Below are 25858 nucleotides of genomic sequence, written 5' to 3' on the forward strand. Positions count from 1 at the left end.
AAACTAAATACGAAGCCATCACCGACTCGCGTCGATGCATTGACAGAAATGAATTTAACCGACATTGAGAACTCCTCCATTACAGTCCCAAACATTGCAGAGTTATGTATAACTCATTATCACAGCTATGTCGGTCGGAACTTTAAATTTTCACTAATTTTATTGCATGACATGAAACTAGCAAAACAGAACACAGGTCCTTTATATCGGTATGAGCGCCACCACGATCGAGGCTCAACACAAGAGAGCAAAGAGATTATTGATTATCTATTACTTGTTTTATTATTTGTTGCCTGTCATTATACTAGGAAGCTACTTTTCACTTTCCCACGGAAGCCAGGTTGTGACAAAAACGTCACTCATGATCTTTATTTATAATAATGTAGTTGAATCTTAGACATGTCGTTTTGTGGCAGGATTTTACACGATGACAAAAAAACAAACATTTGAGAAGCTGGAACTTGACCCTGGTTCTACGAGAGGCGTACGCAGGCTGGCAACGGTTGAGTGTTTTCGAAGGGTACGGGAACATATAAAATTTCGGGGAACATTAGGTCTACCAGTAATGAAAATTATACATTCCACATTTGAATTATCACATTTGTAACTGCAAACTACAGTACAGTGCATCGGAAAGTATTCAGACCCCTTACGTTTTCCAAATTTGTTACACTACGTTTCCAAATAATTTCCCTGCTCTCTAATCTACACACAGTACCACCAATAATGAGCCGAGCACATATCAAAAACAGGGTATTTACGACATTTTTCGCCATATATGTATACACAACACAAAACAACACAAAAAAACAGAAATACACTATTTATAAACAGTATTCAACCCTGTTGCTCTTGAGACAGTCGACTTTGAGCTCAGGGCATCCTGTTTTCCATTGATCACTTCCTTGACGATGCATACCATGTTGATTGATTCACAGGAATTTTGAGAATAGGAGTACACACCTGTCTTTACTTAAATAAAGGTCACCACACAAGGCTCTTGACAGGTGCATTGGTCACGACGCAAAAAACCAAGCCATTCTCGACGGTCAACACAGGAATTGTCCGTAGAGCTCTAGAGGGACAGGATTGTGTCGAGGCACAGATCTGCGGGATAAAAGGGTACACAAAAAACCAATAGTCTTGCAGCATCTGAAGGGTCCCCAAGGAACACAGTGGCCTCCCACTCCATCTTAAATGAATATGGTTTGTAACCACCAAGACTTCACAGCTTTTAATTTGAGGGTACCTTACATCCAAATCACAGACACCCACCAGTAGAAACGGTGTAGGGCAATTTAACAGCACTTTCTATCATATATGTTTGGTCAACCCCCCTTTCTAAAGACGGACACAAAGTAATTGGGAACATTTCGCCTCCTCAGCTGTTCCATGGCCAGGTGCTGTGTTTATTCCCTCAATTAGTCTCCATCAATTTACAAGTACAGCAGATTAAAAGATCAAGAGTTGATATTCAGTGTGTCAATCTTGATTGCTGTTAAAGCAATCAATTATGACAGTCCCAAAGAGCTGTCGACTGCCAGTGAAGGCAAGCACGTACATTAGGCCCTGAAAAATCTGAACAAACCTAGTCAGTGAGAATAGGTGTAAACTTTAGGTCCCGGCCCAATCTATAACTACTTTGGTAATTTCTGTGAAAGGAGAAAGAACACACTGGTGAGCTACCAGGAAAACACCAAAAGGTCCCTGGAAATACCACCGGAACAGACTGCTGGTTCAGCGGTGAACAAAGAAGAACTTTTCTTTAACCACTGGTGAAAGTAAAAAACCCATTCACAAAGATCTTGCCACGATCCAAGAACACCCCTCCGGGTTGCGAGACGTAATCTCTCTGTGTTCAAATTTCAACATTCAACGAGAGGACTGCACTAGATTGGATAATCAGAGAGGTTTACCACAAGATTGCAAATCATGTATAACGCCCTCCAAAAAACAGAAGACTACCAGATTAGAGAAAGAACCATGGATGCAAAACAACATATCTTAAAAAAAGCCATATACAGTTTCTGGGAACATACGAGTGCCTGAGTGTGAGCGAGATGAGTGAGCGAGAGAGAGCGAGAGCGTGTCTGCTGTACCAGAATGATGGGAAGACGAAGAGTAACTGAGAAAGAGGAATGTAGCGTCATGATCAAGCATTACCCTACATCTGTGAAGTCTTGAAGCGAGGTAAGTGGAATGTATCTGGCACATTCAAGTGGGCATGTATGGGCTTGCCATGAACGGGTTCCCTGTGTATTTTAGCAGGTAGAATTCTGAAGTTTAAGGGCTATATTATCGCTCAGATTCGCCAAATTGCTTCAGCATCTCATCTGACGGACAGCACAATCTCAAAAAACCCAAGTTGCAGATGGACGATGACCCAGAAGAGCATTTATGCGAATGCAACCTCACATACTTTTTTAAGGCAAAAAAGTGGTGAATGTTCTGCAATGGCCAAGTCAATCACCTGACCAGAATCCAACATTGGAGCATGCATTTCACTTGCTGAAGGCCCAAAAACTGAAGCAAAAGCCCCAAGTACCAAGCAGGAACTGAAGACAGAAACTGCTAGTAAAGACCTGGCAGAGGCATCACCAGGAAGAAACCCAGGATTCTTAGGTGACTGTCTATGGGTCCAGAACTCTCAGGCCAGTCATCGAATCTCAGCAAGGATTGCAACCAAGTACTTAAAACTCAACAACTTTCTTATGAGTCATCTCTAGCGTTTGCTCCCAATTACAGTTAAGTCGGAAGTTTACATACACTAGGTTCGGAAGTCATAAACTAGTTTTCTTCAACCACTACACAAGTTCATTTTTATTTCAACAATTGTTTACTAGACAGATTAATTTCACTAATTTAATTCACTGTATCAACAAATCCAGTGGGTCAGAAAGTTTACAATATCACTAAGTTGACTGTGCCACTTTTAAAACAGCTTGGCAAAATTCCAGAAAATGATGTCATTGCATTTTAGAAGCTGTCTGATACGGCTACCAGTGACATTCATTTGAGTCAATTGGAGGTGTTACCGTGTGGATGCATTTCAATGCCACTACCTTCAAAACTCGCGTGCCTTTTTTGCTTTGACATCATGGGAAAATCCTCCCAAGAAATTCAGCCAAGACCTCGAAAAAGAATTGTTAAGACCTCACAAGCTCTGGTTCATTCTTGGGACGAGCAGCATTTCCATCCTGATGGGTACACCGTTACTTCACAACAAATAACTACGCAAGCATTAAAACCACAACTGGGAACTATTGCAGCCGTATACCGCTCAGGGAAGAGCACGAGATTTCAGTTCCTCTAGAGATGAAACGTACTTTTTGGGTTGAAAAGTGCTTTATCAGTCCCAGAACAACAGCAAAGGACCAGATGCTGGAGGAACGTACCAGAAAGTATTCTTATCACCAAGTTTAAAACGAGTCCTATATCGACATAACCTGAAAAGCCGCTCAGCAAGGAAGAAAGCCACTGCTCCAAAAACCGCCATTACAAAAAGCCAGACGACAGTTTGCAACTGCACATGGGGACAAAGATTCTCTTGGTCTGATGAAACAAATTATAACTGTTCTTGGCCACTAATGACCATCGTTATTGTTTGAGAGAAAAAGGGGGAGGGTTGCAAGCTGAAGAACACCATCCCAACCGTGAAGCATGGGGGTGGCAGCATTATGTTGTGGGGGTGCTTTGCTGCAGGAGGACTGGTGCACTTCACACAATAGATGGCTCATGAGGAGGAAAATTCTGTGGATATATTTGAAAGCAACATCTCAAGACATCAGTCAGGAAGTTAAAGCTTGTTCGCAAATGGATCTTCCAAATGGGACAATGATCCCAAGCATACTTCCAAAGTTGTGGCAAAAATGGCTTAAGGACAACAAAGTCAAAGGTATTGGAGTGGCCATCACCAAAGCCCTATCTCAATCCTATAGAAAATGTGTGGGCAGAACTGAAAAAAGCTGTGTGCGAGCAAGGAGGCCTACAACCTGACTAACAGTCTACAACAGCTCTGTCAGGAGGAATGGGCCAAATTCACACAACTTATTGTGAGAAGCTTGTGGAGGCTACCTGAAACGTTTGACCCAAGTAAACAAATGAAAGGCAATGCTCCAAATACTAATTGAGTGTATGTAAACTTCTGACCCACTGGAATTGATGAAAGAAAGAAAATCTGAAAGAAATAATTCTCTCTACTATTATTCTGACATTTCACATTCTTTAAAATAAAGTGGTGATCCTAACTGACTAAGAACCAGGGATTTTTTTTACTAGGTTTTAAATGTCAGGAATTGTGAAACTGAGTTTAAATGTATTTGGCTACGGTGTGTGTAAACTTCTGACTTTCAACTGTACATTGGTGCAACGATTGTGCTTTTTTTTTTTGCGAATACACTTTTTTATAAATGTATTAAATGGTTGTAATTCCTACACGGTTCATACAATAATTTTGGCAAAACACTTAAATTAGAGATGAAAGTCTACACTTAAAGCACATGTTGATTCTTTCCTTTCAAATCCATTGTTGTGGCGTACAGAGCCAAAACGATGCAAATTGTGTCACTGTCCAAATACTTTGGACCTGACTGTATATGTATTTAATGGTTAAGGTCTATCTAGCCGCTCTTTCGTCCTGTCATATAGGCTTTTGACAATAACACGGTGGATAACACCCTTTTTATGTTGTTTCATTAAGTCCAGTTTCCAAGCCTTGAGCCGCGTCTTGGGATCTGTCTATTGTGCTTGAGGGTTTTTCACAAGCACCTTTGAGCCTCTGGAAAGCGTTGAGAGTATTTTCTTCTTCAAGACCGCTTTACTGCTAGCCCTTATGGCCATAAAGCGATGTGGTGAGCTGCATGCACTTTTAGTTCACCGTTCATGCCTACAGTTTGCCACGGGTTTTACAAGGTTTCCTTGTTGCCTAACCCTGCCTTTATGCCTAAGGTCAGTGACAATTAGAATTGTTTCGCCTTGGCGCTTGTGGCTTTCTACCTCCCTTCCCTTCAGTTTTACGGAAGATGAGTGTCTGTACCGTTTGTTTTCCAGTACGTGCATTGCACATATTCTTGATAGAACAAAGCATTGCGCAAGAGGAGTCAACTCTTTGTGTCCGGGGCCCTGCAAGGGGAGGCCCTCTCTTGTCAACGGTTATCACATTGGATTGTGGAAGCTATTATATTGGCCTATAATAGCAAGCAGTTACAGCCTCCGAAAGGTTTGAGGGATTGTTTGGCACCGTTCAAGAGTATCTCCTTAAAGGAGATTTGCAATGTGGCTTGTCGGGCATCATCTCCTCATACTTTTGTGAGGTTCTACTGGCTAGACGCGCCACTGCGCCTTCTTTGGCACATACCGTCCTGTGTCAGGGCCTCTGAGGGTTGGCGTGGAGACTACCTGGCTTCGGAAGAGCATGTTTGTCATCGGATTTGGCCATATCCCACATGTGAGATATTGAAAGAGATATTATGAGATTCAGGTGAATCCCGAGAGTAACCTTGACTTATATTCACATTATTTGAGTATCAGACTGTGATTGGTTCATCACCTAATTGTTAACCTTGAGTCGATGTCCGTGCCCCCCCCCCCCAGAAATGGAATTAGCATAATAAAAACATAACCTATCAAAATCCGTCAGTTTAAGCTAGAGACATCTGTTTTTGCGTTGGATGCGTCTCAATACACCGCATCAGCCATGTTGCACTTCCGCATCTGCAGTGAAAGGTGACAGAGCTAGAGCGGTGTTTGTCAGACGCGTGAAACATCACGGAAATTGGTTTTCTCCCAAAATCGTTTGTAGCGCCGAACGGTTTGGTGTTCAAACTATTATGACCCTCTATGGAAATGTGAGACTTCATGAACACCATGTTCTCTGTATTTTCTCTACGATCCCCACAAGCGTCTTGGACTCGTCTGAAGTCGCTACAGCCGATCTGCCAACTTCTGTCTGTAGCGTCTGAACCGTTTGGGCTACACATAATATGTGGAAAAGTGAGGCTCTGTATAATGTGAATATAAGTCAAGGTTACTCTCGGGATTCACCTGAATCTCATAATATCTCTTTCAATATCTCACATGTGGGATATGGCCAAATCCGWATGACAAACATGCTCTTCCGAAGCCAGGTAGTCTCCACGCCAACCCTCAGAGGCCCTGACACAGGACGGTATGTGCCAAAGAAGGCGCAGTGGCGCGTCTAGCCAGTAGAACCTCACAAAAGTATGAGGAGATGATGCCCGACAAGCCACATTGCAAATCTCCTTTAAGGAGATACTCTTGAACGGTGCCCAACAATCCCTCAAACCTTTCGGAGGCTGTAACTGCTTGCTATTATAGGCCAATATAATAGCTTCCACAATCCAATGTGATAACCGTTGACAAGAGAGGGGCCTCCCCTTGCAGGGCCCCGGACACAAAGAGTTGACTCCTCTTGCGCAATGCTCTTGTTCTATCAAGAATATGTGCAATGCACGTACTGGAAAACAAACGGTACAGACACTCATCTTCCGTAAAACTGAAGGGAAGGGAGGTAGAAAGCCACAAGCGCCAAGGCGAAACAATTCTAATTGTCACTGACCTTAGGCATAAAGGCAGGGTTAGGCAACAAGGAAACCTTGTAAAACCCCGTGGCAAACTGTAGGCATGAACGGTGAACTAAAAGTGCATGCAGCTCACTCACTCGCTTTATGGCCATAAAGGCTAGCAGTAAAGCGGTCTTGAAGAAGAAATAACTCTCACAAGGCTTTCCAGAGGCTCAAAAGGCTGCTGTGAAAAACCCTCAAGCACAATAGACAGATCCCAAGACGCGGCTCAAGGCTTGGAAACTGGACTTAATGAAACAACATAAAAAGGGGTGTTATMCCACCGTGTTATTGTCAAAAGCCTATATGACAGGACGAAAGAGCGGCTAGATAGACCTTAACCATTAAATACATATACAGTCAGGTCCAAAGTATTTGGACAGTGACACAATTTGCATCGTTTTGGCTCTGTACGCCACAACAATGGATTTGAAAGGAAAGAATCAACATGTGCTTTAAGTGTAGACTTTCATCTCTAATTTAAGTGTTTTGCCAAAATTATTGTATGAACCGTGTAGGAATTACAACCATTTATATACATTTATAACAAAAGTGTATTCGCAAAAAAAAAAAAGCACAATCGTTGCACCAATGTACAGTTGAAGTCAGAAGTTTACACACACCGTAGCCAAATACATTTAAACTTTAAGGCTTTTTTTAGGCGGTTTTGGAGCAGTGCTTCTCCTTGCTGAGCGGCTTTTCAGGTTATGTCGATATAGGACTCGTTTACTGTGGATATAGATACTTTTGTACCGGTTTCCTCCAGCATCTGGCCTTTGCTGTTGTTCTGGGAACTGATAAGCACTTTTCACACCAAAAGTACGTTCATCTCTAGGAGACAGAACGCGTCTCTTTCCTGAGCGGTATGACGGCTGCATAGTCCCATTGTGTTTATGCTTGCGTAGTATTGTTGTGAAGATGAACGTGGTACCTTCAGGCATTTGGAAATTGCTCCCAAGGATGAACCAGACTTGTGGAGGTCTACAATTCTTTTTCCGAGGTCTTGGCTGATTTCTTGAGATTTTCCCATGATGTCAAGCAAAGAGGCACCGAGTTTGAAGGTAGGCCTTGAAATACATCCACAGGTACACCTCCAATTGACTCAAAGATGTCACTTAGCCTATCAGAAGCTTCTAAGCCATGACATCATTTTCTGGAATTTTCCAAGCTGTTTAAAACTTTTACGTGTACCCATCCCGGATCCGAGAGCACCCCCCCACAGTACAAAAAGCTGACGAGCATAGGCCTAGCGCCATGCGTCACAAGTAAAAATACAAGCATCTAAATATCATTAAATCACCAAGTCCAAGACACCAGATGAAAGATAAGATCTTGTGAATCCCAGCATCATTTCTGATTTTTAAAATGTTTTTCAGGGAAGACAACAATATGTAAATCTATTAGCTAACCACGTTAGCAAAAGACACAACTTTTTTATCACCATTTTTTCCTGCATCAGTAGCTATCACTAATTCGACTAAATAAAGATATATATAGCCACTAACCAAGAAACAACTTCATAAGATGCAGTCTGATAACATATTTATTGTATAGGAAATGTTTTTTTACAGAAAAATGTGCATTTTTCAGGTATAAATCACAGTTGTACATTGCAAGCTGCAATCTGAAATAGCTTGGAAGCAGCCGGAATAATTACAGAGACCAGACGTCAATTACCAAAATACTCATCCTAAAAAACATTTCTGAAAAATACACAGCCTACAGCAATCGAAGACACAGATCTGTGTCATCCAGACAATATTTCAGATTTTCTAAGTGTTTTACAGCGAAAACACAATATATCGTTTTATTAGCATACCCCACATGAGCTAACATCACCCCAGCATAAATCAAGGCAAAGGGGCGATAACGTTATCGGCACCAAAAAATTTTAATTTTTTCACAACCTTCTCAGAATTCTTCAGATGATGACAGTCCTGGTAACATTCATATTACACAATGCATATAGAGTTGTTCGAAAATGTGCTATTTAGCATCAAAAAATCATTTGGTTATGAATGTAATCTGTCAAAACATGGCATGCATTCGGGCCGCGCCATCTTGGAAACACCTATGATTACGATTATTTATTCGATTAGATTGACTAAAAAAAAATACAGCGTGGACAGCTAATGAAAGATGCATTTGGTATTAATTGCAACCAGTATTTAGATTTTAAAAATTAACGTTACAGACATACATAGTGATTACAGCCATAGTGCACGCCAAAAATGGACGACCAACTGCGTTAAATTTTATCCAACATAAATACGGAACTTAAATCATAAATAAACTCTACTTGTTGAGACAGCTTCCCATCAGTATCTTGGGCAAATGTGTCCTTTGTCCAACAGTATCGTTGCTTTGTTGTAAAACACCTCACTCAACTTCAGAACTAGCAGGCTAACGATAGCTTCACGGCACACACAATGCCCAAATCCGTCAAACGCAATACAGGAAAATTCAGAGAAATAAGCAATTACTCGCTTATAAACTGATATAAATCGTGTTCAATAAGAACTTCGTTATTGATTTTCTAACACCTATATCAGAACTAAATCACAGTACGGATAGATCTTTAATCTATAATAACGAAGCTTTTGAAGCATAGCGATTCTGATGTCCTCCCTTAGCGTCCTGGCGAGCGTCTCAAAAGGAAGGTTCACTACACTCCAGTTCCCTTTTATAAACTCTGACCAAAACACGTAGAGACACCATTCCACTTCTCATGTCGTTACTGACATCCAGGGAAGGCCGGATGCAGTCATGTCAGACCATAGGGCACACACAGAGTTTATCAACGGACTCCGAGAATCAGAACTTATTTTTCCAGAGCTTCGCATGTCCTGTCATCTGAGTTTCGCTGCTAGAAAGAGTTCTACTTACACCATCAAGACATAATCAAAGGATTTAGAAACTAGAGATTGATTTCTCAATATAATATATTAATATCTATATGTACGAGCAAGAATTGCGAGTATGAGCAGTTTAATTTGGAGACGATTAAATGCTACTTGAAACAGCACCCCCTATATTGAGAAAAAGGTATTAAAAGGCACAGTCAACTTAGTGTATGTAAACTTCTGACCCACTGGATTTGTGATACAGTGAATTATTAGTGAAATAATCTGTCTGTAAACAATTGTTGGAAAAATGACTTGTGTAGTGGTTGAAAAACTAGTTTTAATGACTCCAACCTAAGTGTATGTAAACTTCCGACTTCAACTGTAATTGGACAAACTAACATAATCATAAATTAAATTGTGAGTTTTAATACTTGGTTGCAAATCCTTTGCAGTCRATGACTGCCTGAAGTCTGGAACCCATAGACATCACCAGATCCTGGGTTTCTTCCCTGGTGATGCTCTGCCAGGYCTTTACTGCAGCTGTCTTCAGTTCCTGCTTGTACTTGGGGCGTTTTSCCTTCAGTTTTGCCTTCAGCAAGTGAAATGCATGCTCAATTGGATTCTGGTCAGGTGATTGACTTGGCCATTGCAGAACATTCCACTTTTTTGCCTTAAAAAAGTATTGGGTTGCATTCGCAGTATGCTTCGGGTCATCGTCCATCTGCACTGTGAAGCGCCGTCCAATGAGATCTGAAGCATTTGGCTGAATCTGAGCAGATAATATAGCCCTTAACACTTCAGAATTCACCCTGCTAAATACAAGAGAACCGTTCCATTGGCAGCCATACATGCCCACGCCATACCACTACCTCCTCCATGCTTCACAGATGTGGTGGTATGCTTCGGATCATGAGCAGTACCTTCCCTTCTCCATACTCTTCTCTTCCCATCATTCTGGTACAAGTTGATCTTTGTCTCATCTGTCCATAGGATGTTGTTCCAGAACTGTATAGGCTTTTTTTAAATATGTTTTTTGGCATCTGGTCTTTCTAATCTGGTCTTTCTGTTTTTGAGGCTTAACAATGATTTGCATCTTGTGGTAAACCCTCTSTATTTCCTCTAGTGAAGTCTTCTCTTGAATGTTGAATTTGACACAGATACGCCTCCAACCCGGAGGGTGTTCTTGATCTGGCCAACTGTTGTGAAGGGTTTTTTTCTTCACCAGGGAACGAATTCTTCTGTCACCCACCACAGTTGTTTTCCGTGGTCTTCCAGGCCTTTTGGTGTTCCTAAGCTCACCAGTGTGTTCTTTCTCTTTAAGAATGTACCAAATAGTTGATTTRGCCACACCTAATGTTTTACCTATCTCTCTGACAGGTTTGTTTAGATTTTTCAGCCTAATGATGGCTTGCTTCACTGGCAGTGACAGCTCTTTGGACTTCATATTGATTGTTAACAGCAACAGATTCCAAATGCAAATGCCACACTTGAAATCAACTCTTGACCTTTTATCTGCTTACTTGTAAATTAACTAATGAGGGAATAACACACACCTGGCCATGGAACAGCTGAGGAGCGAAWTGTCCAATTACTTTTGGTCCCTTAAAAAGGGGGTGACCACATATAAAAAGTGCTGTAATTGCCACACCGTTCACCTGATTTGGATGTAAATACCCTCAAATTAAAGCTGAAAGTCTYGGTGGTTACAAACATATTCCATTTAAGAATGATGGAGGCCACTGTGTTCTTGGGGACCTKSAATGCTGCAGACATGTTTTGGTACCCTTCCSCAGATCTGTGCCTCGACACAATCCTGTCTCWGAGCTCTACGGACAATTCCTTTGACCTCATGGCTTGGTTTTTGCTCTGACATGCACTGTCAACCGTGGGACCTTATATAGACAGGTGTGTCCCTTTCCAAATTCTGTCCAATCAATCAAATGTACCATCTCAAGGATGATCAATGGAAACAGGATGCACCTGAGCTCAAAGTCGAGTCTCAAAGCAAAGGGTCTGAATACTTTTATAAATAAGGTATTTCWKTTTYTTTTGTTTTTTTAATACATTTGCAAAAATGTCTAAAAACCTGTTTTTGCTTCGTCATTATGGGGTATTGTGTGTAGATAGATAAGGGAAATTATTAACGTAACAAAATTTGGAAAAAGTCAAGGGGTCTGAATACTTTCCGAATGCACTGTACTGTAGCTATTGCAGTTACAAATGTGATAATTCAAATGTGAAGTATATCATTACTGTAGACCATTGGTTCCCAAACTTTTTATAGTCCCGTACCCCTTCAAACACTCAACCTCCAGCTGCGTACCCCCTCTAGAACCAGGGTCAGTTCACTCTCAAATGTTGTTTTTTGCCATCGTTGTAATCCTGCCACACACACACACACTATACAATACATTTATTATACATAAGAATGAGTGAGTTTTTGTCACAACCTGGCTCGTGGGAAGTGACAAAGAGCTCTTATAGAACAAGGGCACAAATAATAATATAATAATAATAATCAATAATTTTGCTCTTTGTTTAGCCATCTTACATATAAAACCTTCTTTGTTCATCAAAAATTGTGAATAACTCACCAAAGGTTAATGAGAACATAACTCTGCAATGTTGGGCTGTAATGGAGAGTCTCAGTCTTAAATCATTTTACACACAGTCTGTGCCTGTATTTAGTTTTCATGGTCGTGAGGGCCAAGAATCCACTCTCACATAGGTATGTGGTTGCTAAGGGCATCGTCAGTGTCTAAAACAGTGCGATTTGCCAAGGCAGGATACTCTGAGCGCAGCCCTATCCAGAAATCTGGCAGTGGCATCTGATTAAATTCAATTAGATTAAAACCGCTTGTTGCAATTTCGATGAGGCTCTCTTGTTCAGATATCGGTAAGTGGACTGGAGGYAGGGCATGAAAGGGATAACGAATCCAGTTGTTTGTGTCGTCCATTTCGGGAAAGTACCTGCGTAATTGCGTGCCCAGCTCACTCAGGTGCTTCGCTATATCACATTTGACATTGTCCATAAGCTTGAGTTCATTTGCACACAAAAAAATCATACAATGATGGAAAGACCTGTGTRTTGTCTTTGTTAACACAGACAGAAAAGAGCTCCAACTTCTTAACCATAGCCTCAATTTTGTCCCGCACATTGAATATAGTTGGGGAGTGTCCCTGTAATCCAAGATTCAGATCATTCAGGTGAGAAAAAACATCACCCAGACAGGCCAGTCGTGTGAGAAACTCGTAATCATGCAAGCGGTCAGACAAGTGAAAATGGTCAGTAAAGAAAACTTTAAGCTTGTCTCTCAATTTAAAAAAAAACGTGTCAATACTTTGCCCCTTGATAACCAGCGCACTTCTGTATGTTGTAGAAGCGTTACATGGTCGCTGCCCATATCATTGCATAATGCAGAAAATACACGAGAGGYCAGGGGYCTTGCTTTAACAAAGTTAACCATTTTCACTGTGTTGTCCAAAACGTCTTTCAAGCCGTCAGGCATTCCCTTGGCAACAAGAGCCTCTCGGTGGATGCTGCAGTGTACCCAAGTGGCGTCGGGAGCAACTGCTTACACACGCGTTACCACTCCACTATGTCTCCCTGTCATTGCTTTTGCACCATCAGTACAGATACCAACACATCTTGACCACCAAAGTCCATTTGATGTCATAAAGCTGTCCAGTACTTTAAAAATATCCTCTCATATTGTCCTGGTTTMCAGAAGGGTTTCTTGGGCATTTAACCCAACCCCTCTGAATCAGAGAGGTGCGGGGGGCTGCCATAATTGACATCCACGTCTTCGGTGCCCGGGGAACWGTGGGTTAACTGCCTTGCTCAGGGCCAGAATGACAGATTTTTACCTTGTCAGCTCGGGGATTCAATCCAGCAACCTTTCGGTTACTGGCCCAACGCTCTAACCACTAGGCTACCTGCCGCCCCCCATTAACGTAACGGACATATATCAGGAGCTGTGCCAGGCCCGACACATCTGTTGGCTCATCCAGCTGTAATGCATATAATTCACTGGCTTGTATGTGAAGCAGTAATTGTTACAAAACATCTCCTTTCATGTCACTGATGCGTTGTGAAACAGTGTTGTTTGATGAAGACATTGTCTGTATAGTTTTTTGGCCTTTTCCCCCAGCAGTGTCCCAGCCATATTCGCGGCAGCAGGAAGAATTAAGTCCTCCACAATAGTATGGGGCTTGCCTGTCCTAGCCACTCGGTAGCTCACCATATAAGACGCTTCTAGTCCCTTCTTATTAATGGTATCTGTTACTTTTATACGTCTTACAACTCAAAAGTCGTCTTTATTCTCGCTCAAAAAACTCTGTGGCTTATTTTTCAAATTGTCATGTTTCGTTTCTAAATGTCTGCGCAAGAGTGAAGTTTCCCACGAGAGAGTAACGGTTAATGTGATTGGATGTTAATTATTTGACTAGGCTATACCTGTATTTGACATTGTGTTGTTATTTCGCTGGACACTATGGACACAGTGAAATGAGGCTACTCAGGCGAGAAAAAAACCTCACCCAAAAGTATAGCCCCGTTGGAAAACAGAAATGTACTGTTTGAAAATGTGAATCCCATTTTTATTTGGCGTACCCCGGACGGCATTGCACGTACCCCAGTTTGGGAATAGCTGCTGTAGACTATGTCTGCATTCCATGAAACACGAGATTGCTAGATTTGATTATGTGTGTTATTTATGCCCGGTTCTGTCTTTGGTTTGTTGACAGAGCAGAGCCCTCCAGTGATCAAGCTGAACTCGGTGGTGCTGAGGGAGGCTGAGTGGACTATCCCTGTTGGTACCTCATCTTTCACCTTGACCTGTGAGGGCTACAGCACAGTTACCTGGTCTACCACAGCATTCAAACTCATGAGGAATACTAGATTGGGGAGTGTGATTACCACCAGGCGCCTTACAGTAGACTACACTGGCACATACAAGTGCATGTATGAGAACCAACCAGACCTCAGCTCAGAGGTCCACATCTATGTGAAAGGTAAGTGTGTAAGTATTGTCATATTCAGTGCTCAACCTGAAGACTCACATGCACCAATATATCGCCTGTTATGTTCCTTATAGATCCCCATAACATCTTGGTGACCCCTCGAACCCTGGGAGATGTGAAGGAGGGCAGTGATGTTCTCCTCTGTCAGCTGACAAACCCCATAGCCACCGACCTATCCGTCCGTATGGCCAACGGAGACCCTACACCSCCCGACATGAACTACACTGTCAACCCAAAGAGAGGAATCCTCATCCGACATCTTCTGACCAGCCACAGCGCAGACTACGTCTGCAGTGCAAAGATCGATGGGGTCACGAGAGTCTCCAAAGTTGTCCCCATCTTCGTCATTCAAAGTGAGATGAAGTTGAATTCTGTGCATTTGTGTTGGTTGGACATTGAGGTTATTAGCCCCAAAGCATTTCAACACATCTAAACACTTCTCTACGTCTGTTCCAGGGTTGCGTTTGCCCCCATCTGTGCTAATTGAGGTAGATGGGTATGTTCGTATTGTCGGAGAGCAGCTCCTGATCCCCTGCATCACCAGCAACCCTAACCACTTCTACAACGTGACGTGGAAACACTCCTCCCTCAAAGTCAGTTAAACAGTAGCCTATTTTCAATTCCTGTCATTAAATCATAGATGTTTTCCCTACCTACGTGTGCTTTTAACTTGTATGATACAGTATATTTCTGAAGATCTGAACTGATATGTTGGTGTTGTTTTTACAGGCATTGGACTTTTCACATAAAATGATACAAGAGGACCAGAGTAATCAAGTGCACATCACCAGTAGTGTGACTATCCCAGCTGTGGCCATGTCTCACACAGGAAACTTCACCTGTACAGCCATGAATGAGGCTGGGTTCAACAGCTCCACCACCTACCTGCAGGTTGTAGGTGAGCATTAGGGAGTGTTGATCTAGCGTCTAATATGTTTCACTCCACAGAAACATGCAGTAGTTACGTAAGCCTGCAAGATCAGGATGGTAGTACGAGGCTAGTGTTGATTTCCACAAACACCAAATACGGAAACCTGTTTTAAAAGTCAAACTCAGCTCAGCATCCTCGAAGGAAATTGGGGTGTGACAATCTCAATTTTCAGTTTCGTTCAAGTTCGTGGTCACAATAACGGTCTCTCTCTGTTTTCCCTCTCGCCTCGTCAGATAAGCCTTACATTAGGCTCATACCCCGCCTGTCACCAGATCTCTACTTAAATGGCTCCTTAGTTGAAGTGAACGAAGGAGAAAACCTTGAGATAAACATTCAGATCGAGGCGTATCCCCAAATCAAGGAGCAGTGGTGGGACATCCCCATGTCTCACAATCACAACATCTCCACTCATGACGACACATGGGCCGTCCGATACAATAACAGGTCATTGTTTTCCCCTCTAGTTTCACTGGACATGAGTTGTCTGATTCTGAATGTTTGTATTGCATCATTTATAAAGATGCTGAGCAAATACAGGATCTATTTATTGAAACTGCTGTTATTTGAAACCGACTGATACGGTCACCCTGTAGGTACGAGAGCAGCTTGCTGCTACAGAGAGTGAGGTCTGAGGAGAGAGGCCAGTACACCCTCCACACTAGGAGCGCATGCCTCAATGGCTCCATCACCTTCAACGTCCAAGTCTACCGTAAGTGATCTCACTCCAACGTGATCGGTCACATCAACATTCAAACGGGCAGGAAAATATGGACCGCAATTGTGACCCGATCTGAGAATGTGACGCTGACTTAAAAAGCGTGATGCTGTTTGTCCTCTCTGACTTGAGTAGAGAAACCCAGTGCCATGGTCAGACTGAAGAATGTTACCACCCTGACCTGCACCACCTCTGGATACCCAGCTCCCACAATCCTCTGGTACCAGTGCCCAGGAATACAAAACACGTAGGTGTAAAAACTGCTGATGTAAAAAGGGCTTTATAAAATACATTTGATTGATTGATTGTCGGTTCTCTAACTGGACTGCAATAGAACAAGATCTTTCCAAGGCACAAGATGCAGAGAGAGCTGTTCCACTGTTCTGTGCTCATCCCGATGTTCCTCTGTTGTCAGGTGTGATGGTGACAATGACACCGTGGAGTTGCAGCCTCTTCTCACCAGCACCATGGAGGTGCAGAGTGAGCTGACCCTCAGTCCCTCAAGTACGGAGGTCACGGTGGAGTGTGTGACCTTTAACCTGGTTGGTAAAGAGCGGGACATCTTCGTATTGCGTAAGACAACCTTTGCAGATATACAATATACTGTACAAAGAAAAGTTGTGTGAGATTCTCACATGGCGCTGGTTCTGTCACATTATGACTAGTATAAAAACAGCTACAGGTAGTCTTATTTCTAATATCCATTTTCAGTACTGAATAATGTCATGAGCTGACTTCAAGGGCATCAAATGTGTTTGCTGTTTGTTATGTCTTAGGTGGCCCTGCTGCGAGTACATCAACATTTGTCACGCCCAAGCTGTTCACACCCACTTTCATTGGAGCCACCAGCACAGCAGCCCTTCTCTTCCTTCTGCTTGTCATTGTCCTGTACAAATACAAGCAGGTAAGTTGCATTTACTGGCCCATTCACTGGCAATCAATGCCCAAAGACATGCGCAGTYAGACCATTACACAACATATGTTTTCTCTCACAGAAACCCAAATATGAAGTCCGGTGGAAGATCATCGAGGCCAATGATGGGAATAACTACACCTTTATTGACCCTACACAACTTCCGTATAACAAGAAGTGGGAGTTCCCTCGTGATAAGCTGAGGCTTGGTATGTTTTATTGCAGTTTTTGGGGGGTAGAAACAGAGACTAGTACACTAAACAGTAATGACTGACTGAATACTGTGTGTTCCAGGCCAGATTCTGGGAGCAGGKGCTTTTGGGAAAGTAGTGGAGGCCACTGCCTACGGTCTGGGGACCGATGACAACATGACCACGCGCGTGGCAGTAAAGATGCTCAAGCGTGAGTTAGCCTCCTCATACTGCGTGTAAAATCTTTCCTGCAGCGTTGCATTTACTTTACAAAAGGAAGTTAAAGTTATTGTACAACGGTTAACTGTTATTGGATACTTGTACCGATCGTAGAAGAAGCACTACCTCAGTACAAAATGACTTCTCCTCCTCAGCAAGCGCCCACTCAGAAGAGAGAGAAGCTCTGATGTCAGAACTGAAGATCCTCAGTCACCTGGGATCTCATGACAACATTGTTAACCTGTTAGGGGCGTGTACTCAAGGAGGTGCGACAAACTCTTTTCTGTACTTGTATTTCCATACAACAAGGTCAACATGACTTGGCGAGTGTCGTTGTTAACCAAATCGATCATCCCATTTATTGTGTTCGACCACACACAGGCCCAATGCTGATGATCACKGAGTACTGCAGCTATGGCGACCTGCTGAACTTCTTGCATGGCAAGGCCAAGCTGCTCCTGTACTCTATCCCGAGCGGACCAGGGACTCCAGAGGTTCCACGGGTTCCAGAGAACAGTGATCACTACAAGAACACATGTGCACAGGAGTCCCGTGTAAGGAGGTAGGCTGTACTGATCACGAACACRCCTCTCTAGTCTCAACTCACTCTTCTTTTTCCAGTCTCCCAGCAGAGACATTGTTCCTGTTTAAGTGAAAGCACACCAGAATGAGAAACAGATGTGAGACAAAGTTTCAGTCTCCACAAATGGTTTATGTAATGTGTATTCCACTCGCCAGTGACCTCATGTGCTCCAATTGTATTCATTGCTCTCTGCAGTGCCGTATCACAATCCACATTCTAACAAGACATGCATGCCTCTTCACACGTGTCAAGGTCTTTATGCTTTCATTGAAACCACACATTATAATGCCTATATGCACAGTGTAGACCGTAGTGTAACCTTGTCATGTAGTAGGCTCAGTAACATGAGGACACAATGGGTATCATTAAAAGGTACGTTTACTCCGCAAGCTTAGCACTCCATCACRGCAAACATCATCAGCACATGCATACTCTTCTTCTACACATCACCACATCATCTCCGTAGTGATGTGCAGTACGCAAACGATTCGTTCTTTTTGAACGACTCTTTTTACTGACCCGAGAGTCATGACTCGTTCATTTTAGTCGTTTGACCTGCTAGTGCTGGCCGCAATGAGTCCTACGGCAGGATTGGTACACACTCCTCCACCACCAACTGCCTGTCATCATGYACGCAGGAAAATAGATCATGAGCATAGAGAWTTAAAAAATACATGTTTAGAACTCATGATAGATCGCATGGTGCAAGAATGACTACAATMATAATATAATGGACACAGGTTTGTAGAACCAAAACATACACACCCTCTCCTCAACAAAATTCAATTCGGGAGTGAATTGTTTGGGGGGGGCTGCGGTTCACAAACGATTGTGCTAATCACCCTCACAGCATAGCTGACTCAAATGAACGAAAATGAGTCGAAATAGGAATTATTTTGTCTGAACGAGTCAAAAAGATCAGAGTCAGTAAAAAGAGCCAAACTTCCCATCGCTACATCTCAGTGGGTTCTTCTGTTCTGTAATTCTGCCGTACAACAGAACAAAACTCTCAGTCCTCTATGTGTCTGCAGTGACAGTGGGATCTCCTGCTCCAGCTCACACAACTACCTGGACATGCATCCAGCGCAGAGACCCAAACACTGTCCTATGGGTAATTAGCATCCTTTTACTCATCACAGTAACATAGAGAGGTTTGTGGAGTGGAACAGCAGTATACACTACTGGTCATTTACAAAAGTTACCAGCATTTTCAGTACATTTTGTAATTAACAGGTAATCTAWTGCAAATKTGTTAATTTATACTTGACTAACTTTTAAAYATGTAATCATATAAAATATATTTTTTCTTAATCTTTATATCTGTCCATATTGTCCATGAGTTTGTAGTTGATAGACTATATGGTTCAAGAAAAAAAATGTTAAAAAGCATCTAATCAACAATKACATTTTATTGTTGGGACTATAAGGTTCTATCTGCAYGAAGCATAGTTCTGAGAAATTGAGCATCAACATGTTTACAACCCAGATCTCAGAACTGTTTTGTAGTGAATTCTTCTTTCATAACCAATTCAGGTCTTCACCTTTAAGTACCTAAAGTGCAGAGTATCAAAATACTGAGACGTTTGTAAAACAGTCTTCCTGGGGGGGGGTGCAATCTCAGATAGAACCATATGGCTGAACCCAATTTGACACAGAATGTTACAATTCTTTCAATTTCAATAGAACATAACAAAAGGTGGGAGATGTTGTCAAGAAACACAGGCATGTTTAATMATCGGACCCAGTTTTGCCAGCTGAATTTAAGAATCCACCGCTTATTGTCACAGGAAAGGTCGCAATTTACGCGATATTATGCCAACTGCCAGCCACAAAAGAAAATCAGCCAGGCTCTTTTACGCCCTCTCCCGAATGGTAGCTATAAATGCAGAGGTTGCGCACAGTGCAACAATATGATGAAGTGCGAATATTTCTGCCACCCACATACAGGAAAACGGTTCCAAATAAATGACATTATTACGTACTACACCACCCATGTTATCTACATTATTAAATGTCCATGTGGGCTGTTACGTCGGTAAAAACTCTCGTTCTCTCAAACAAAGAATTACTGAACGTAAAAATTAAATCAGGAGAAACCACCCGGATCATCCAGTCGCAGTACATTTTAATGACCTAAAWCATGWCATTTCCACYTTTAGATTATTTTGAGGCATAGAGAAAGTTAAGATGTCAGACAGGGGAGGTGATATAAATAATACTCTCAGCAAATGAGAATGTTTYKGGATTTTCACCCTCCTGACATTATTTCCTAAAGGTCTTAATGATGAAACATCTATGYGTGTTATGTTGTAAATGTGAACATAAATGAATGCCCCCATTTCAGATTGCTCTGACGTTTTGCTTGTGCTGTACCCAATGATTTATGAAAACTTGCTTGGTAGGTCGATGTCCTCATTGTGGTTTTACAGACGCGTTTAATACGTTTTATGTACACACTTTAATAGAATATTTATGAAATGCAGATTGTTATATTTGGTAGCGCTTACTTGTTTTCCCTCGACTCCAACCCCATTCGATGCGTGGAACGAATGTGGGTGGGGCTATGTCTACATAACGGTGCTAAAAAAAAAATTTAACTCACAAAAGCTCTGACGAAAGCCTTGAGGCCGATACGCAAACTTATTAAAGAGCAGTGATACTATCAAGAGCAGTGTGCGGGTTTCTTTTTTTTCTCTTTCACAATAGAACATTACAGACATTTAATGAACAAACAAAGATAATACCCTTACGTCTTTCTAATCACATGAAATATACAGTGCCTTCGGAAAGTATTCAGACCCCTTGACTTGTTCCACATTTTGTTAGGTTACARCCTTATTCTAAATTTGATTAAATTGTGTTTTTTCCTCATCAATCTACAAACAATACCCCATAATAAAAAAATGGTGTGCTAATTTATAGTAACAAAAACGTAAATATTACATTTACATAAGTATTCAGACCCTTTAGTGCTTTGTTGAAGCACCCTTGGCAGCGATTACAGCCTCGAGTCTTTTGGGGTATGACGCTACAAGCTTGGCACACTTGTATTTGGGGAGTTTCTCCTATTCTTGTCTGCAGATCCTCTCAAGCTCTGTCAGGTTGGATGGGGAGCGTTGCTGCACAATTATTTTAAGGTCTCTCTAGAGATGTTTGATCGGGTTCAAGTCAGGGCTCTGGCTGGGCCACTCAAGAACATTCAGAGACTTGTCCTGAAGCCACTCCTGCGTTGTCTTGGCTGTGTGCTTAGTGTCGTTGTCCTGTTGGAAGGAGTAGGTTTTTATCAAGGATCTCTGTGTACTTTTCTCCGTTCATCTTTGCCTCGATCCTGACTAGTCTCCCAGTCCCTGCCGCTGAAAAACATTCCCACATCATGATTCTGCCACCACCATGCTTCACCGTAGGGATGGTGCTAGATTTCCTCCAGACGTAATGCTTGGCATTCAGGCCAAAGAGTTCAATCTTGGTTTCATCAGACCAGAGAATCTTGTTTCTCATGGTCTGAGTCTTTAGGTGTCTTTTGGCAAACTCCAAGTGGGCTGTCGTGTGCCTTTTACTGAGGAGTGGCTTCCGCCTGGCCACTCTATCATAAAGGCCTGATTGGTGGAGTGCTGCAGAGATGGTTGTCCTTCTGRAAGGTTCTCCCATCTTCCCAGAGGAATTCTAGAGCTCTATCGGAGTGAGTATTGGGTTCTTGGTCACTTCCCTGACAAACGCCCTTCTCCCGATTACTCAGTTTGGCCGGACAGCCAGCTCTAGGAAGAGTCTCGGTGGTTCTAAACTTCTTCCATTTAAGAATGATGGAAKCCACTGTGTTCTTGGGGACCTTCAATGCTGCAGACATTTTTTAGTAACCCTTTCCCAGATCTGTACCTCGACACAATCTTGTCTCGGAGCTCTACGGACTATTTCTTCGACCTCATTGCTTGGTTTTTACTCTGACATGCACTGTCAACTGTGGGACCTTTATATAGACAGGTGTGTGCCTTTCCAAATCATGTCCAATCAATTGAATTTACCACAGGTGGACTCCAATCAAGTTGTAGAAACATCTCAAGGCTGATCAATGGAAACAGGATGCACCTGGGCTCAATTTCGAATCTCATAGCAAAGGGTCTGAATACTTATGTAAATAAGGTATCTGTTTTTTTATTTTTAGTACATTTGCAAACCTAAAAAAACTGTTTTCGCTTTGTCATTATGGGGTATTGTGTGTAGACCGACGGAGTTGTTTTATTTAATCCATTTTAGAAAAAAGCTGTAATGTAACAAAATGTGGAAAAAGTCGAGGGGTCTGAATACTTTCCGAAGGCACTGTATTTATTAATGTTCATCACACATTTGTTGAAGCGATAGATCACTAAATTGACAAATACTCTATATCCTATGGAAAACTAGCAACATTGCTAAAGTTTAGTTCTGGGTGATATATTAATCTGGTCTCTGACACCCGAAATCAGTAAACTATTTGCTAGTTATCAATAAACTGTAGTACATTTTTTATTTTAGTGAAATACCCCTTCCRTGGAGGTTTTCATATTGCTGTAGAACAAGTCAACAAAATAGCGATGCCTCTCCAATGGGCCTTAAACAAGCTGTAAGGCCGCTGCATTTATTTATTTTTACCACAAAGACCATTCTTCTGAAAAAGTGGTGAAAAAAATCTAAGTACTTGCAAAAGCAGACCAGAACTTATGATACGAATAATGAAGGACTTCTGCAAAATGAAGGTTCTATCTCCAAAATGTGTGGTTGGAGATAATTAGTATTTTTCAAGTCCCAGATCTCAGACCTGTTTTGTCTTCTTCTTTCATGACTCAATAAGTACATCACCTTACATACAATTTATGTTCTATTTACAACCCAGCATTGTGTGATTGGATTGCAGCTAGAACCTTATAGAACCAAGTTCAAAGGTGTTGGCACAGATATAACTTTTTTTGTTCATTGTAAATTGACTTTTTCCACAAATCTGACATCTCACATGTGAAGGACCACCTAAAGAAAAAGCTTTATGTGAACAACCCATTTTTGACCAAAATGTCAGATAGATCCTTATACTCCCAAGGTCTCGATTTGCAAATAACTATGCAACGCTTTCAATGATTTACATTTTTCACAACTGATACCAATTTGTCACCAAAACATTTACAACAAAGACCTATTGGCATTGTAAAATAAACAGAAGTGTGTGCAATATATAAAGGATATTTCATGCTGAAACTCTCGTATTAAACACCAATGGTATTCACTTAGTTGATGGGTTATATTTAGGATAATGTTTTACAGCTTTGTGATTCCATTTGTTATATTACAATTATATTTGATTATTCTATACCTTTTATATGTTATGAAAATTCCATAAAAAAACCTTGACTGTTTCCAAAATGTCAGTAGTTTACTGGTAAACTTCAAAGGTTACCTGAAATATACCCTCCCTTTGCAACCCTAGGTCTCATATACTCTCTCTCTCTCTTCCTGATAGGTTCCCTATGTGAGGATCCAGAGACAGGCACCTGGTCGCTGGACATAGAAGACTTGTTGAGGTTCTCCTCTCAGGTGGCTCAGGGAATGGACTTCCTGGCATCCAAAAATGTAATAGAACAAAACCAATGTAATTAATATCATAACTCATGTAGTGTAACATGCAGATGCACACACGTGCATATGAATGACGCCTATGTTGTCTCCGTGCAGTGCATTCACAGGGACGTGGCGGCTAGGAACGTCCTCTTGACCGATGGCCGTGTGGCTAAGATCTGCGACTTTGGCCTCGCCAGAGACATCGAGAATGACTCCAACTATGTGGTGAAAGGAAATGTGAGTAAATAACATATCAAGAAATCACTTTAGTTTTAGAGGCTCCGATCCTTGAATGATTRCGAACTATGATATGATGATCTCTAAAACTATTGTATTCCCAGGCCCGTCTGCCAGTGAAATGGATGGCCCCTGAGAGCATCTTTGAATGTGTGTACACAGTGCAGAGTGACGTCTGGTCCTATGGGATACTGCTGTGGGAGATCTTCTCTCTGGGTGAGTCASACTGGCATGTGATGACAAAAATACGGTCTTATGTTGAATTAATCAAAGTTTGTGTCCAAATGAAATATCTGAAATAAATGTTTGGTTGTTATTTCTAGGTAAGAGCCCATACCCTAATGTTGTGGTGGACACCCGGTTCTACAAGATGATCAAAGATGGATGCTACATGTCTCAGCCGGACTTTTCCCCTCCAGAAATGTGAGTATTATACTTCAAGATGGGTATATCAGCGAAGAGATATGACATTACTTGACAGCCTGCTGCACTATCTGAAACTGATTGTTCTCCTCAGATACACCATCATGAAGCTGTGCTGGAACCTGGACCCAACAGAGCGTCCAACCTTCAGTACCATCGGCCAACTTATCCAAAAGCTACTGCCTGACCAGCCAGACCATGTAAGATGGACTTAAGTGACACACTGCCTAGTGGTTGGGCCAGTAACCGAAAGGTTGCTGGATTGAATCCCCGAGCTGACAAGGTAAAAAGCTGTCGTTCTGCCCCTGAGCAAGGCAGTTAACCAACTGTTCCCCGGGCGCCGTGAATGTCAGCGATTAAGGCAGCCCCACACACCTCTCTGATTCAACTGCGGAAGACACATTTCAGTTGAAGCCATTCAGTTGTACAACTGACTAGGTATCCCCCCTTTCACTGTAGAAAATATTTAAGTTTAGTCTCTCTCTTAGCATTCCACTAACTTATAATCATTCCCTACAGCTAGATCTACTGTACTTCTAAAATGTATTTACAGTATGAGGATGAATATCATTTGGTGGGTAAAATGGTTYGGGGGACATCAAGACTTTTAATGTGATACTAAGTATCCTGACTTCTGCCAGACCTACAGGAATGTGCAGGATACGACTCCACAGCAGGAGGCAGGAGAGCAGGGGGACCCAGCTAAGATGAATGAGGATTGTGATCAGACACTGCACCAGGAGAGAGAGGAGCATCCCCTGATGAAAAAGAACAACTACCAGTTCTGCTGAGAGCACATCAAGCCATCATCAATGACTATACATTCACATTAACATGTGTCAATCACAGGCAAGAGATGGGTGGACACACACCAGTTTATCCAAATGTCTTGATTCTCATTGTACAGAACATGCCATACAGTAGCTGCCAGTAAGCAACATCGGGAACTAAGCTTTTATGCCTTGATCATGTTATGCCTTGATCATTGATCAAATGACCAAAAGCTCCTAATTAGGTAATATAAATGTAATTATCTTTAAAGCTGCAATATGTAMGTTTTTGGGTGACCCCACCAAATTCACATAGAAATGTGAGTTATAGATCTGTCATTCGCAGTGAAAGCAAGTCTAAGAAGCAGTAGATCYGTTCTGTGCACTATTTCTATGCTTTTCCGTGCACAAGTTTCGTTTTTGCATCTTTCACTTTCTATTTTGTACACAAGATTCAAACAGCTGAAAATACAATATTTGTTGTTATTTCACAGCGGTTTAGACGGTACAATGATTCACAACACTATACTTCCTTGTTTTGTCATAAACTGAAATTAGGCATACTATTAGAATGTTAGCAACCAGGAAATGGCTGAGCGATTTCTAGATAATGTACCTTTAACATTTATGAGATACTTTACTAACTGATCTAACCGGCTTGATAAACTCGATGAATGCCTATTGGAAAAGAAAGCCAGTTACATATGCAGCTTTATGTTTCCAAAACTCTCAACACCAATTTTACTGAACTGAGATCAACGTTTCAGCATGCCTAAGCAGCACAAAAAGACATAGTTAATGCAGAAACGTTTTACTATTATAGTGTATAGTAGCAACATAGTCT

At 41.8% G+C, this 25858-nt stretch overlaps 1 protein-coding gene and 1 long non-coding RNA gene across 2 annotated transcripts in view; one reads left to right on the forward strand and one right to left on the reverse strand.

The window, feature by feature from the left end:
- LOC111951091 (macrophage colony-stimulating factor 1 receptor 1-like) overlaps positions 1–25505 on the forward strand; it is a 34263-nt gene extending 8758 nt beyond the window's left edge. Inside the window, exons 2-21 of the mRNA XM_023969092.2 lie at positions 14174–14440; positions 14524–14802; positions 14906–15042; positions 15179–15347; positions 15614–15824; positions 15974–16089; positions 16231–16342; positions 16511–16668; positions 16872–16999; positions 17091–17217; positions 17303–17410; positions 17574–17684; positions 17800–17980; positions 19033–19112; positions 23487–23596; positions 23699–23821; positions 23926–24037; positions 24145–24244; positions 24339–24444; positions 24886–25505. Of these exons, the coding sequence (XP_023824860.2) occupies positions 14174–14440; positions 14524–14802; positions 14906–15042; positions 15179–15347; positions 15614–15824; positions 15974–16089; positions 16231–16342; positions 16511–16668; positions 16872–16999; positions 17091–17217; positions 17303–17410; positions 17574–17684; positions 17800–17980; positions 19033–19112; positions 23487–23596; positions 23699–23821; positions 23926–24037; positions 24145–24244; positions 24339–24444; positions 24886–25035 (2885 nt within the window). The 3' untranslated portion in view covers positions 25036–25505. The remainder of the gene's footprint in view (positions 1–14173; positions 14441–14523; positions 14803–14905; positions 15043–15178; positions 15348–15613; positions 15825–15973; positions 16090–16230; positions 16343–16510; positions 16669–16871; positions 17000–17090; positions 17218–17302; positions 17411–17573; positions 17685–17799; positions 17981–19032; positions 19113–23486; positions 23597–23698; positions 23822–23925; positions 24038–24144; positions 24245–24338; positions 24445–24885) is intronic.
- On the reverse strand, positions 10793–11004 carry LOC139022865 (uncharacterized). The gene is made up of 2 exons (XR_011473921.1): positions 10933–11004; positions 10793–10865 (listed from the first exon to the last, which is right to left on the reverse strand). It is a non-coding gene; the product is annotated as an uncharacterized lncRNA (long non-coding RNA).
- Positions 25506–25858: the final 353 nt, after the last annotated feature.

The sequence above is a fragment of the Salvelinus sp. IW2-2015 genome, linkage group LG23, assembly GCF_002910315.2.
Source record: "Salvelinus sp. IW2-2015 linkage group LG23, ASM291031v2, whole genome shotgun sequence".
NCBI classification, from domain to species: domain Eukaryota; kingdom Metazoa; phylum Chordata; class Actinopteri; order Salmoniformes; family Salmonidae; genus Salvelinus; species Salvelinus sp. IW2-2015.